General features: G+C 37.2%; 1 protein-coding gene across 7 annotated transcripts in view; it reads left to right on the forward strand.

Moving 5' to 3' along the window:
- BICD1 (BICD cargo adaptor 1) overlaps nucleotides 1–15506 on the forward strand; it is a 180560-nt gene that overhangs the window by 85867 nt on the left and 79187 nt on the right. For all 7 annotated transcript variants that reach the window (XM_074325843.2, XM_088798762.1, XM_019736733.3 and 4 more), the window contains exon 2: nucleotides 1065–1277. In XM_074325843.2, coding sequence (XP_074181944.2) covers nucleotides 1065–1277 — 213 coding nt within the window. The remainder of the gene's footprint in view (nucleotides 1–1064; nucleotides 1278–15506) is intronic.

Consider the following 15506-nt stretch of genomic DNA (forward strand, 5'->3'; position numbering starts at 1 on the left):
TGTAGTTACTTATTTGCTCAACCTTAGTATACATATGAAGAAATTTCAAAATTGTGATCCCATAATCCCTGTGAGAAACAAATTTACTAACTAGACAGTAGTGTTTGGGTACAGTTATTTTTGTCTTTAGTTTTACAGTACATAGCAAAAATTATTCAGGTTAGATTATTGTCTTCTCTACCTCTTTCAGTGTAGTTATGTTGTTCATTTGTAATACAGCTAGGTTCATTTGTTCTGTGTTCCGTTTGGGTTCCTCCAATACCTAGAGGTTCGTTTTTATTATCATTTACTTTGGGCAGTAAGTGAAACATTGCTATAGTTGTAAGAGTCAGAACTATTTGAAAAGGCATTCGTACTCAGAAAAGCACGATTCTCCCCACATCCCTTGTAACATTTCATTCCCCCATTCTTTTTGCCCCATTCCCACGTACCTCCTGAAGAATTTCATTAGTTTCTGCACAAATAAGTAGATACATCTATATTTTCTCATACAGTGACTACATTTCAATGTCTTTTTGTGGTACCAGGAAATTTGAATGCTTTTTGGTGATTTTGTCTCTTAAGGGTCCTGGTCATAATTGGTGTATCCTTACTGCTAATGTATTAAAAAGCTAATGAAAGTATTATTTTCTTTCTTGAAAAAAATATTTTGGAGATTTGTTTTCTAGAATGAAAATGAGAACAGGAATTTTGTTGGGCTCATTAGCACTGAACTGTCTCTTCCTTAATCGGATTTGTCTAAATAATGGTAACATAAAGTAAGCAGCAATGTTTTTCATGTTTTCTTTAACTATATATATATTTCATCCAATTAATAAGGAAAAATAAAATTTAAAAATATCATATATATATATTTAATTTTAATTTTCCTTATTAATTGGATTTGAATTATTTAAAGTATCATCAATGAGAGCTGCTAGACTCTTACATAAAATATGTATGTTTTGCTTCTGGAGGTCTTGGAGAATAGCTCTTTTTTACAAATAAAGCAAAATGAAGCATTTTCCCAAGTCTATTTAATTGTTTTTCATTGTGCACTCTTTTTCTTTTCAAATACTCTGCAGGCTTTTGGGCAGTCCTTCTCCATACACCGGAAAGTTGCTGAGGATGGAGAGACTCGGGAGGAAACGCTTCTGCAGGAGTCAGCATCGAAGGAAGCTTACTACCTGGGGAAAATCTTGGAGATGCAGAATGAAGTGAAACAGAGCCGGGCTGTGGTCACGAACGTGCAGGCAGAAAATGAGAGGCTCGCAGCTGTCGTGCAGGATATGAAGGAGGTAAATTCCCTGCGAGAGATTTGTGTGACAGAGAAATAAGATAAAGTTCTCTCCAGGAGAGAGGAATAAACCTTTTTCTCTCATCAGAGGAGGTGTGTTAAGCAAGAAGCACAGAATACTGATGCGAGCACTTTTTCTGCTTTTTTAGTGAAAATGGCAGCTTGTTCTGAGATGAGCTTTTCTCTTTCTTATAGTTAAGAATTAAAGTCTTTATTTATTGAGTATTTGGGAATTGGGCTTGTTGCTTCTGCAAAGGTGTTTAAAAAATACAGTGACCTTAGCACTCTCCCCCACCCCCTGCGCATGCCCTTACCTGTTTTAATACATTGTGGAGAATTGATGGCTGAAATGCTCTGTCACCACTAATTCAAAATGACAGTGGTATTAGTAGCTCAGGGCTCTTTTCACTGGGGAATGAGACCCTGGGGGAGTGTCCTAAGGGACCTCAGAAGCTGTAGATGCAGAACCATAAACTATTTTTCTGGTTGCAGAAAAGGCAGTAAATTAGAGCTGGTATAAATTAGGTCAGGGAGCCTTCCTTCCCCAGGCCCTGGGCCTCCACTGGATTGACTGTTTCTCCTCATCTTTCTCATAGTGGCATCACATGCCAGCTCGTTTTCAGACTGGCAGAGTCAGTCTGCCAGTGATGTTGGGGATACAGATAGCCAAAAGCAGCTTCATCCCCCAAACCCCTTTAAGAGCACTTCTGGAAACTTCATCTTATATCATTTACTCCATTTTTTGACATGAAAGCTGCATAAGAGGTGCTGATATCCTCTAACTCTTACACTGGTGCAGTGGAGACTGACAGACCGGTTCCAGGCCCATTACCAAGTGGGGTTATTAACTGAGCATTTTAATAATAGAAACAGGGAGGATGAAAAAATTGTTCAATATTGTGAAATATAACAGAAGTAATCCATGGATATCTTTCTTGAAATTAGTGACATTACAAATAGGGTTTCATTATTATGAGATATAAGTTGTCCAAAATTCATTGGAATTCAGTTAATAATTTACATTTACACATGTCCATATTACAGTGAACTAAATGAATATCTGCAGTAAGTTTTCTGCTTTACCTAGTTCATTATCTTTGGACGGGCCCAAATATGGTAGTATGACTTGGGGAGACAGGAAAGAGCCAACGAAGAAGTTAGTATTTTTAGCACTAAGATTCTAAATACTAAGTAATATGAAGAGCATGAGACAGTTTTCAGGACGCCATGCCTCACTTTTCTTCACTGCAAACAATTGTTAAAAACAAAGCTGCTCTCCAGTTCTTTATTTGATGCATCTGTATGTGCTTGGCTTTGGGCGGTCACTTGCTTACCCTTTGTAGTACCAGACCCTCCTCTTCTTCTTCCTCCTAAGGAATTGCCTTTCACCCCTCCAACCCCAGGCTTCCCCTGTGAGACAGGCTTCCACTTCAGAAGTGGACCTAGGCCATCACCCTGGAGCAAGCAAGAGACACGAAGCATCCACGGGGGCCACCTCAGCAGCCATGAGCCGCAGGTTCACGTGGCAATTTGGTAGTGAGAGTGGGACATGGGTAGCTTGAGGGCCAGGTGCACACACACTTGAGAATGGTGACAGGAAGAACAAATCAAGGCAGCTGCTGCTGAGGAGAGCCCAGCGAAGATGGAGGAAAGGGCAGAGAATCCAGAGATGTTTTTCTGTTGAGGCAAAGCAGTGGTGGCTGACAGAGCATCGTTTCCAATGACTAGATCTGTAATAAGCAGCAAGAACTGGTAATTAAGAATGAGGGTGTAAGTTAGACATGAAGTGAGGCAGCAAAGAAAAAAAAAATTGAAGAGCCCTTCATTCAGATCAATTCTCAAATTTTAGTGAGCAGCAGAATCACTTGGAGAACTCATAAAAACATGAGTCCTGGGCCCACCCCCAGAGGTTCTGAGTTGATAGGTCTGAGTGGAACCCAAGAATTTGCATTTCTAACAAGTTCACAGCAGGTGATACTGTACTGTGGCTACTACTCTGGAGACCACACTTTAAGAACTGCTCAGACTTTTTGGCCAGCCCAAAGCTGAGGGAGGGAGTATCTATTAATATCATAGGGGAATATCTATTAATATCACAATTTGAGGAATTGCTGTAAGCACCATAATCTCCTGATGAATCCCTTGGTATCGTCCTTCGATTTCTGTGCATTTTCAGTAGTTGATTTCAGTAAGAGGATAACTTGCTACATCTAAATTTATGTATTTTTAATCTAAAATAGCCCCAGGCTATTTAGCCGATGAATGTATTCCTTCAGGTTTGTCAAGTAACTAAAAGGGAAAAAAATCAGGTTGTCTGCTTCCCAGCCTTTTAAGTGGACCAACAATGTACTTATGGATGTTCTCTCCAAAGGGCTGAAAGCTAGTGGTATCACTATACCCAAAAGGGCTTCTGTGTTTCATCCAGGCCTCATGTTTTAATGCACGTAATAAAATTGTTATTAGCATTTAGAACTGATTACATTTGTAAAAGGAGCAAAGGAATCAATTCTGTTTTTTGGTATATTGATACAGACTTTTGATGACTCATGTTAATTAAAATTCCAGATTTGGTTTTATTGTAGGCTCCATTTCATTTATTTATTTATTTTTGTACTCTGGGCATTGACTGAGGCATAGTGATTGGAAGGAGATCGTGAAGCAAAGAAATCATGATCCGATGGATCATGAGAAATAGACAAGGATAACCAATGCAAAGTGGAGTAAGTTATCAGCTTGACAGATGCTATGTGACTTTAATAATTTAATGAATCATTTTTATTTATTGAGAGATTTTATCTCTTATTTCAATAGGATTGTTAGTACTGCAAAGGTATATGTGTATGTATATGTGGTATGTGTATTGTGGGAACTTTACACATGTTTGTATGTATGTGCCTGCATGTGTGTATATAATTCCGAGCTCAAATTTTCCGTATGTGGTAGGTATAGGGCAGTATAATGGGAAAAAATAGAAAAATTTCTGAATTAACTATTAGAAAATCAATATTCTAGTCTCATCTCTGCTAAAAGTTTTAGGATTTTATTCTTGGTGTTTGTAAAAGATTGCTTTAGTATATAGTAAATACATAATAAACATAAACTGTTATGATTAATAACTTTCTGCATCTTCCATAAAAATATTGTTGAAGATGTCACTTATTATGTAGATCTGCTTTCTTAAGTTAAAGAAACATTAGACAAATAGCTCTTTGAATTTATTGCCTTAAATTCTTTCTGTTGAGATATGAATAAGGCAGTAGGAATTACGGATGTTTTTATTTCTGCTTTGGTTGTAAAAAGATCCAGGACTATGTTTGACTGTAAAAACAAACCTAGATTTTTTTTAAATATACTTCTCATTTTTTAAATGTTTTATTTAGTCTTACCGTGTGTGTGTGTGTGTGTGTGTGTGTGTGTGTGTGTGTGTCTTTAATGACAGACTGCTTTCAATAATTTTTTAAAGTATAGGGAGTATAAAGAAAACGTAAAAAAAACCAAAAACATGTCACCCAAATCAAATAATCAAATTAGGAGTTATTAATAATTCTACAAGGCCAGTAATAGAGGGAAAGTAAATTCTTGGGTTGCCTTGAAGGGCATCATTTTGATGAGAGCTTAAAAAGAACAAACACATAGGTTACTGTAGTGCCTAAAGAGATATTTAGTGAACAAGTTTGAATTTCATTTTTCTATCTCCAACCTATAGTTCTACATTAGACCTATTAGGTTGGAGATAGAGAAATGAAATAGGTTGGATATATCTTCTAAGATAGCCTAAATGGATTTAGCTGGACAATATTTATTGAACACTTATTTTGTACTAAATTAAACTACAATCCACATTGATGAAATCATGAAACAGGATAATGAAACTTCTAATACTACTGAATACTCTCAATTGTTAGTAAGGTAAGTCAGAATTTACTGCAATATTTATAAAGCATGCCATGCAATTATGCCAGTATTCCTAACCAGAATTGGTGTTTATGTAAAAAAGAAATGTCACAGAAGGTAGACCCCTTCGGGTGGCATGCAGGAAATTAGTGTTGTACAGCAGATTACTGGCTTTAGTAGAGATTAAGCCTATACCTTAAAGTGCAAATAACTACACGTTTTTTGACGGCCAGACAATATATCAGGCACTATACTAAATTCTTTACGTGGGTTAACTTTCTGCCTCCTTATACAGCCCTGTTGAGGTAGGTCCTATTATTACATCACCTCATATTCCTGATGGGGCATGTGAGTCATGGACAGGTCAAGTAACTTGTTCAAAGCACATGGGTGCTAAGTGACAATCCAGGATCTGAACTCAGAAAACCTGGCTGTGCTTTAGACACTCCTTTCCATGTCACTGTAGCTGCCAAGAGCCCTGTTTCCCTCTTCTGAATCTTGCCTCAAGCTAATGAAATTTCTGGCACAGTATGTGAAGCTTTAGTACAATAGCTAAAATTGTGACTTATTGGTAACATTTCATTAGCATATGGCCATTTCGTAGTTTAGAAGCTGCTTAATCCATATGATTTTTATTACATTTGAAACTCCCATTTTTTTTTTCCCTTTATTGGAATATACAAGCAAATTTCATAATATACCAGTAGCTCAATTTCCACAAATCTATTATTAAGCCGACATTTTAGGAATATAACTATTTCACCATAAGGAATCCACATCTGTAAACTTTTAGGGTGTGAAAGTACCTGGTGATTATTTGGTTAAGGCTACACCCAGATCAATAGTTATTTTTCCAATAGCCCTGAGTGGTTATGTGCCTTTACTCAGACACTTCCAGCACTATGGAGAAGATAAACTGTGAGACCGTTCAAGGAAAGACTTGTTTTGTCTGTCATTTATCTTTGTATCCCCAGCACCCAGCACAGTGCCTGGCCAAAAGCAGACATTAAAAAATAATGTTAGTTGAGTCAAATTAAACTGAAAGAACGTGCTTTGGGAGTTAGCTACCCCCCAAGCCTGAATTTCAGCTGTGCCATTTGCCAGCTATATGATATTGAGAAGTTACTTTTATTCTCTAGGCTTTGCTTTCCTTACTTCCAACACGGAAATGATAACACTAATATACACACCCTATGCCAAATGCCTGATACAATGGGGATGTTAAGTTACTGTTCATTTCCTTCTTTCAACTCCCTCCCAAGGCTGCCCATCCTGTTGCTTGGCAGCCCTAGTTGTTAAACTCCTTTTTGTTCACTGAAAAGTTGACTGTGTGTAATTGTCACCAACCAGCCTTATTTCTAGCCTCTGGATCAACAGAGAATATATATTTTTTGTTTTGTTTCTTATTCCACTTGACAATTTTAGCCCATACCCTACAGCTGCAAATATTTGGAAAGAACTATCTTGTCTTCCTTTTTCAGACTAAACATATCGAGATCCATTTGCACGTCCTCATGTGACATGGTTTCAGGATGCCTCACTATCCTGGTTATTACCTTCTTAGACTGACGTCCAGTGTCTGTTAAAAATGTGTGTCTGCTTTTTAAAAACATGGTATTATTGACTATCTTTACTCCTATTGGGAATCCTTGAAAACTTGAAATGTTGGACCTAGGTTTTGAGTTTCTCATCTTATGGTTTTCATCTTTTCGAATTAACTGCAGTCATGTGTTCATTCATTCCACAGAGGTCTCTTCAGTGCTTACTTATTATGAGCCAGATGCTTGGAAAGCATCAGTGAACAAAATTCAATAATGAGTGGTTGTTTTAAATGTTGAAACAACTAAATGTATTTAGAAATGATTTCCTTCTAATCTTTAGTATCTGTGGAAATAGAAAGTGAGCTGTGTTTTAGACAATATATACTATAGACCAAATGTCTGTGTCCCTCTAACAGTCATATGTTGAACCCTAATCCCCAATGTGGTGATATTTGGAGGTGGAGCCTTTGGGAGGTGATGAGGTAATGAGAGTGAGTCATGAATGGGATAGCGACCTTACAGAAGATATCTCAGAGAGCTCCCTTGCCCCTTCTACCATGTGAGGACACAGTGAGAAGATGGCCATCTGTGAACCAGGAAGCAGGCCCTCACCTGACACAGAATCTGTTGGTGCTTTGAACTTAGACTTCCCAGCTTCCAGAGCTATGAGAAATAAGTGTCTGTTGTTTGAGCCACCCAGCTTATGGTATTTTGATATAGCAGCCCAAATGGACAAGACAGCATATAACATTTTGTACAGTAATACCACACTCATCTTAGTCTCTCATTAAAACTACAAATAGGTGGTACCTGCCGTGACTAAGTAAGTGGAAAACATCATCTGAACAGCCAGATTAGATGCCATGGACCTCAGCCACCAGCACATACTCACTTTATTCAAAGAAGAGCCCTTCAGCCACTGTTTAAAAATTGAATTGCTTCCATTGCATAAATAGGTGGTTTGGTAATAGTATGGAATTAGAATTCAGGAAATCTTGAATTCACGTCCTAACTAGACCATTTTACCAGTTGGGTGATTAAACTTACTATTTCCCACATAAACATTATAATGACAACTGTCTTCTCCCATAATTTTTATAAAGATAAAATATTTTTCATGAAAGTTCTTTATGGGAAATAGAGGACTAGGTGAGTGTTATTTATTGTATCAGAGTTTGGTAGTCAGACTTACACACAACAAGACAGAAACAATAAATTAGAAAGATGTATTGGAGTACAGAGAGACGCCCCAGCACCTTCTGACAGTAGCAAGAAGTAATGGTTGACATCCTGGCACCAAAAGAATAAATAACACATATTTAAAAGCCAGTAGGTTTAAAGAGGAGAACCATCTAAGTGCTCTTACTATCAGTGTAAACAGCTTTTCATTTCATACTTGGCTGTTTCCTTGAAGGGTCACTGCGTTATTACTCAGTGTAACATCGAATGTGCTTACTGATGACCTGAGTCATGGGGAAAAGATTAAACTATTAATTAAAGCATCCAGTAAATAACAAAGCTTTTCTTATAACTGCTGATGTTTCTGGCTGAATAATTGGTCATTGGGAGCTGTGTTTATACATACCTGAGTGAAACTGACACTTCCAACTGCATAATGATTTTACCATTTTGTAAGGGCCCGGTGTAGGGAGAGCTACTTCCCTAGCATGTCTCAGTTTCTCTCCTGCTCTCCATACGTGTTGGGAATGGATCTCACACCTCTCTGGAATGATGCAAACCATGAAACAGTAAAGAGTTATCACTGTTTTTAATTGGTTTCAAATAACTAATAATAATATCATAGCTAACATTTATGAGAGCTTACCATGTGCCAAACATGATACTTATCTCTTTTAATTCTCTCAAAAAATGTACAAAGCATGTACTGTTTCTAGCCCCCTCTTACAGGTCAGGCAGAGAAGCTCAACAATTGTTCAACAAGTAGTCAAGCTGGTGTCCTAAACCAGGCAGTGTGACTCTAGTGTTGTAGCCCTTCACCATGTTGCTGCCTGCTTATTGGTTTATTGGTTCCACCGGAGGGGGCTATATTTCTTTTGGTTGAAAAGTTCTTTTTTCCAACATTTGCTGAACCTACTGTAAACAAACATCCCTGTTAACATCATCAGGGGTTTGAAAGCAAAGTTTAACATTATACAGACGATTCACCTTGGAATAATTGTGATTTGATTGTGCCTTTGGGAAAAATAAGTTACATCAATGGGTTTGTTTGTAGGATTAGTTTAATTAATTATAGGCTCATAGGACTTTTTTTGGCATATAGCTTTATGAATTTAACACGTAGATAGATTCATGTAACCGTAACCATAATCAAGATGCAGAAGTTTCATCACCCCAAAAACCTCCCGTGTGCTGTGCTATTCCTTTGTAGTCATACCTTCCCTCACCCCAACCTCTGATAACCAATCATCTGTTTTCTATCACTATAGTTTTGTCTTTTCAAGGACGTTATGTAAATGGAATTATACAGTATGTAACCTTTTGAGATTGGGTCCTTTTTCTCAGCATAACAACTATGAGATTCATTTAAGTTGTTGCATGTATCAATAGTTTGTTCCTTTTAATTACTGAATAATATTTCACTGTATGGATATACTGAAGGTTTTTTTTTTTTTAATTGATTCACCTATTGAAGAACATTTGGGTTATTTTTAGATTTTGGCAGTTACAAATAGAGCTGCTATATACATTCATGTACATTAACATTTTTGTATGAACAAAAGTTTTTATTTCTTTAGGGTAAATAACTAGAAGGGTGGAAATTCTGGGTCATGTGGTGAGTGTATATTTAATTTTTCCAGAGTGGCTGTACCATTTTGCACTTCCACTAGCAATGTGTAAGAGTTCTAGTTTCCCTTCATCCTTTTCAGCACTTGATATTATCAGTATTTTTGTTTTAGCCATTCTAATAGGTGAGTAGTGGTATCTCACTGTGGTTTTAGTTTGCATTTCCCTAATGGCTAATAATATTGAATACCTTTTCCTTGCTATTTACCTTGTATATATTCTTCTTGGTAAAGTTTATGTTTCAGGCTTTTGCCCATTTTTTAATTGCATTGATTCTTTTCTTAGGTAAGTTTTAAGAATTCTTTATGTATTCTGGATTCAAAACCTTATGTTGGATATGTGATTTGTAAATGTTTTCTCCCAATATTCAGCCTACCTTTTCATTCTCTTTGAAGTGTCTTTTGCAAGCACAAAGTTTTTCATTTCTACGAAGTCTAATGTATCCAAAACATTTTTTATGAACTATGTTTTTGATACCAGATTTAAGAACCCTCTGCATTCCCATCATGAAGATTTTAGCCTATATTTTTATCTAAAAGCTTTATAGTTTCAAATTTAGATTTATGATCCATTTTGAGTTAATTTTTACATAAGGTGTGAGGTTTAAGTTGAAGGGTTTTTTTTGGGGGGGCCATATAAATGTTCTATTGTCCCACCATTTTTTGAAAAGACTATTCTTTCTCCATTGAAATGCCTTTGCATCTTTGTCCAAATCAATTGGCCACATTTGTTTGGGTCTATTTCTAGACTCTCTGTTCTTTTCCGTTGATCTAGTTGTTTCTCCCTTTGCCAATACCACACTGTCATGATGAAGTCAGAGGTAACAGGAAGCAGAGTCGTGTAGGGCCTTCCAGACCATTGAAAAGATTTGACTTTCACTTTTTAAAAAAATTATTTCTTTTTTTTTCAGATACAGTTGACATGCAATATTATTTTATGTTAGGCTTTTTCTTTGAGTGAAGTGGGAACTGTTGGAAGCTGTTGAGCAGAGGAGTAACATGACTTTAACGAGGCAAGGATAAGAGTAGGAGGCTGATGCATCCAGATATGAGAAGATGGTGGTGTGGGCCAGGATGACAGGTTCAGGTGGTGAAAAGAGGTCAGATTCTGAATATATTTTGAGAATGGAGCCAAAATGACTTTCTCATGGATTGGATATAGAGAATAAGAGATATGGAGGAGAAAAGATGATGCCAGCCCAAGGTTTTTAGCTTAACCAACTTGAAAAATGGAATTACCATTAATTGGAATGCGGACGGCTTCACATGAAACAAGTTTTAGAAGAGAAGATCAGAAGTTAATTTTGAGACATGTTAAGTTTTAAATTTCAATTAGGCTTCCAAGTGTAGATATTGAATGCGTAGTGGGAGATGCAGGCCTAGAATTTGGTAGAACGGTCCGGGGACAGAAATATAAATTTTGAAATTATCAGCAGATAGATGCTATTTAAGGCTTGTCGCTGACATCACCAATCCTGGAAGTGTAAATAGAAAAGAGCAGGGGCCCAGGCACTGAGTCCTGGGCCACCTCAGCTCTGAGATGTTGGGCACAAGAGGGGAAACTGAAAATAATAGTGAGGTAGAAAGAAAATAAAAGCCAAATGAAGAAAATAATATCTACAGAGGAAGTGATCAACAGTGCAAATGTTGCTAATAAACAAGCAAGATGAGGAAGCTGAATTGACCATCGTATCTAGCAAGATACAGTCATCGGTCACGTCAGTGAGGGAAGTTTCTGTGGAGTGGTGGAAGCAAACGCCTGATTAGAGTAGCTTTAACAGAGAATAAAGGGATGAAAATTGAAGACAGAGAATAGAGGCAACTTTTCCAGAACTGGTTTGTTTGCAGAGAGGACCAAAGAAATGAGGAGGAGGTAGCTAGGGGATGAAATAGGCTCAAGAGAAAGTTGTTCGGGTTTTTTTCTTTGATGAAAGAAATAATAGCATATGTGAATGCTGATTGCTGCTGGGTATGACCCAGTAGGGAAGGAAATCTTAATTTCATTTTAAGAGGAAAAAGGGGAGAATGCCTAGAGCAATTGATTTCCTTGAATGAAGAAGAGAGTAATGGGATCTGGTACAAAAATGGAGGGCTTGCCTTTAGAAAGGAGCAAGGGTTTCAGCTACGGTAATGCCTGGAAAAGTAGAGTATTGTGGCTGTCGATGTCGGTACATCAGTAGATGTGAATGAAGAGTCTTTGAAAGTCCTCTTCAGGCTGCCTCAGTTTCCTCACTGAAGCAGGAAGCAAGGTCAGCCCCGGAGAGGGAAGATGGGGGCAGTGTGGGGGATTTGAGGAGAGAGAAGTCGTGAGCTAGCCATCTGGAAAGTGAGTCACTACAGTTTGAGCACGAGAGTGAGTGGCTGACGCAGGTGGAGAAAGTCCTGCAAGAGAAGGAATTCCGGGAATCAGATCATCTGTGTGCATATTGGGAATCCAGGAATTAGGAACAGAAGTTCTGGAGATGTTGACAGTGAGCCAGGAGCTAAAGCCTTGGAGAAATGAGGGGGAAATGAGGTGGTGTTTGGTAGGTCACAGAAGCAGTGCTGGTAGTGGACAGTAGACAGTGTCTGTGCCCACCCTGCTGCCCATCTTGTCCCTGTGGAAGCTACTGTTGATTTGTTTTCCCCCAAAAAATGTACATTTATTAGCTTCAAAACAAAAAAAATCTCATGATGATATGAAATTTGATGCAGAGGAGTTTTAAGGGAGGAGGCAGGGAGAATGCTCTGAAAGCAGCCATGTGGTACAGAAGGGAGACCCATCCCACCTCCAGCTAACACTTGAGAGGGTTGCAGAGGAAGCAGTGTGCCCACGGGAGAGTCAGGTTTCCACTGGAGCAAAGAGGAGTTGCATTACACACATCTGTAGAGTCATCCTCATGCCCGCCATAACCCCATAAGCTCGCAGAGTCCGTGCCTATTGATTAAGTAAGGAGCATATACATCTCATTTCTCTTTTTAACAATTGGAAATATAATTTTCCATGATTTGGAAAGTCGGATTATTATATTTGTCAGTGAGAAATAATGTCATTTGATTTTTATTCAAAAATATCTTTGGCCTTTTTGAGGTTATTTTGGGGAGGTAATAGGGACCTGCAGAGGTCTTATTAATAATTTGGGGGAACCATTTTGGGGAAAACTTCACAAATGTAAATATTTCTAACATTCAGGTGTTAGAAATCATTTGGACATAGCTTCAAAATTGTACTATGTTTGTTTGTGCCTCTTTTCTTTCTGCATTAGACTAGAAGAAGAGGCATGAACTTCTGGCCTCATACGACAGTTACATCAACTTCCTGCACAGGAATAGCCAGTGTAATAGCCAGTCATTAAACTGGTGACAAATGGAAAATTAAATGGGAAAGTGCAGGGGAGAGGTCAAGCTAAAGTTAGACATGGTGAGACAGCATAGTTGGGGCATACTGTAGAAATGGCAACTCTGGAGCTGACGTTGGTGAAATAAAAAGTCTGTTTTAAAAGTAATTTTGCATAGTCTTTTTAATTTTTTTAAGGATAATTAAGTTTTTATCAGTTATCTATCATGATTTAAAAATAATAAACAGTGAAAGGCAGCCTACTTTTTAAATGTAGAATGGATACAGTATATACTTAGCATATACCTGCATATATATGTGGATTTTATACACAATATGTACTGAATATATATATATATATATATATATTTGGTTATATATATATGTGTGTGTGTGTATATATACACACACACACATATATATGTATGTATATGTATAAGTCATATATGTACACATACCGGGGGGTGTCAAAGAAATGTATACACATTTTAAGATCTCTTAAAATTAAAAGGTATGCATTTTTTTGGTACCCTCTGTATATATGGATTTCTTTTCTCTCTCCTTTACTTCCCTCCCTTCCCTTTTCCATCTTGTGAATAGGATCAAACACCAGTTTTCTATATCTTGGAATATAAGAATAAAGATCCGTGCACAATCCATTTTGCACGTATTGATTCTTGGACTAAAAATAGCTCGATTCAGTTTCAAACTTTTTCTTCTCCCACAAGCTCAGGTTTTGCTCCCTGTGCAGGCTGGGTAGAAGGAATAGTAATGCACAATCAGCATTTCAGCTGGAATGCTTAGTGGACAATTTTAATCTTTTTTTTACATCTTGACCTCTATTTCCAAAGAACATCCTGGTTGGCAGGTCTAACCTGATTAAAATTCTGTTCAGGCATTTAATTCTCCTAAGGGAATTTATAGCTTAATCTAACAATCAAGGATACCTCAATCAACTCAGAACTTAATTTTTTGAAGGTTACAGGAAACTTGTAATTGAGCAAGGCAGAAAGAGCACATTAATGAGTGAGTTTAGTGATAGAATGAATTTTGATATAGATCTTAAATTATACTTTTTAATGCTTAATCAACAAAGATACTCTAAAAAATAAATATTGTAGATCAATTATGTTACTAAGTCAATTAATAGACCCAAACTGTAACTTTTAATTTGAATTAAAGTAGAATACTATGCATCCGACAAGGAAGGCTATATATTTCCTTCTTAATTACCTTCCTCATCATCATTTTTTCTATAATATTAAAAATACTTAAATTTAGAAATAGTAACCTTCATCAATTCTTCATCAATAATATAAAAAATACTTACATTTAGGGACCGTTTTGTTTTTACTAAAACAATTTTCAAAAAGCAAAATTGTAACTCAACATCTCTTCTGAATCTATCAAAGTATACAAAAACCTCACTGCCTGCATTACATTAAAGAGATCTAGAATATTAAAATGGATTTCCTAATGAGCTTTGGTACACAATATATCCCTACAATTGTTTTTAAACAATGAGGTAAGATTTGGCTGCCTGTACAAAGAAGTGGCCAACAAATTTTATCTGAATGGTGAAAAATTCATTGTTAGAATGAAGGATATAAAAGAAGCTGTCAGGATAACACCTCTCTTGCCCCCAAGTATTAATCATAATGTAACTGGGTCTTGAGAGTAATAAAAGTCTTGCATCATTGTTTGAATCAATTTTGTCATTGCAGTACTTGCCAGTGAAATGTTTTACAACCTTTTATTTCCTTATTGTCTCCTTAAGGAGCTTTTTTAGACATATTTTTCTAATTGCCACAAAATTAAATACTGAGGAACAAGATTTTGTGGGATAGGGTTGGTTGACTTTGGGAGGATCACAAACCATTGTAAGTAACATCTAAGATTTTTTTCACTTGCCCAAGAACAAATCCTCAACCCCTTGGGAGCTGTATTAATTTTCTATCGCTGCTGTAACAATAGGCTTCAAACCTGGTGGCTTAAAACAACACAGATTTATTCTCTTACAATTCTGGAGGCCAGAAGTGAGCAGATTACTGGGCTAAATTCAAGGTGTTGGCAGAGCCCTACTCCCCCTGGAGGTGCTAGAGCAGTATCTGTTTCCTCTTCTGGCTTTCACTCTTTTCCAGCTTCTAGAACTGCATTTCTTGCATTCATGGCCCCTTCCTCCATCTTTCAAAGCCAACAGCATAGTTGTTTCAGTATTGCACTGCCATCTTTTTCTGTGTCAAATCTTCTGCCTCCCTCTTGTAAGGACACTGATTATACTTCGGGTCTCTCTAGATAATCCAGGGTAATCTCTCCATCTCGAAATCCTTAATCGTATCTGCAGAGTCTCAGTTACCATAGAAGGTAACATTCACAGGTTCCAGCTACTAGAACCTGAATGTTTGGGGTGGGGGTGGGGCTGTTATTCAGCCTATCACAGGGGTTATACCACCCCCTATTGGAAATGCATGTTCTACACTATCAAGAAAGAAAGAATAAAAGATAATAAATATGTAGCTTTGGTTAGTATTCACTTCTTTGTTATATCTTAATTTATTTCAGGCCCTTGCCATTAGAACAGAGTGAGAGAAGATATGTTTAAAATGAACAGGATTCAGAAAGGTAGAGTTGGAGATGCCCGTTTTACTTCTGTGTACTCCCATTCATTTATTTTG

Source organism: Rhinolophus sinicus, chromosome 1, assembly GCF_057876585.1.
Source record: "Rhinolophus sinicus isolate RSI-liver-muscle chromosome 1, RSI-T2T, whole genome shotgun sequence".
NCBI classification, from domain to species: Eukaryota; Metazoa; Chordata; class Mammalia; order Chiroptera; family Rhinolophidae; genus Rhinolophus; species Rhinolophus sinicus.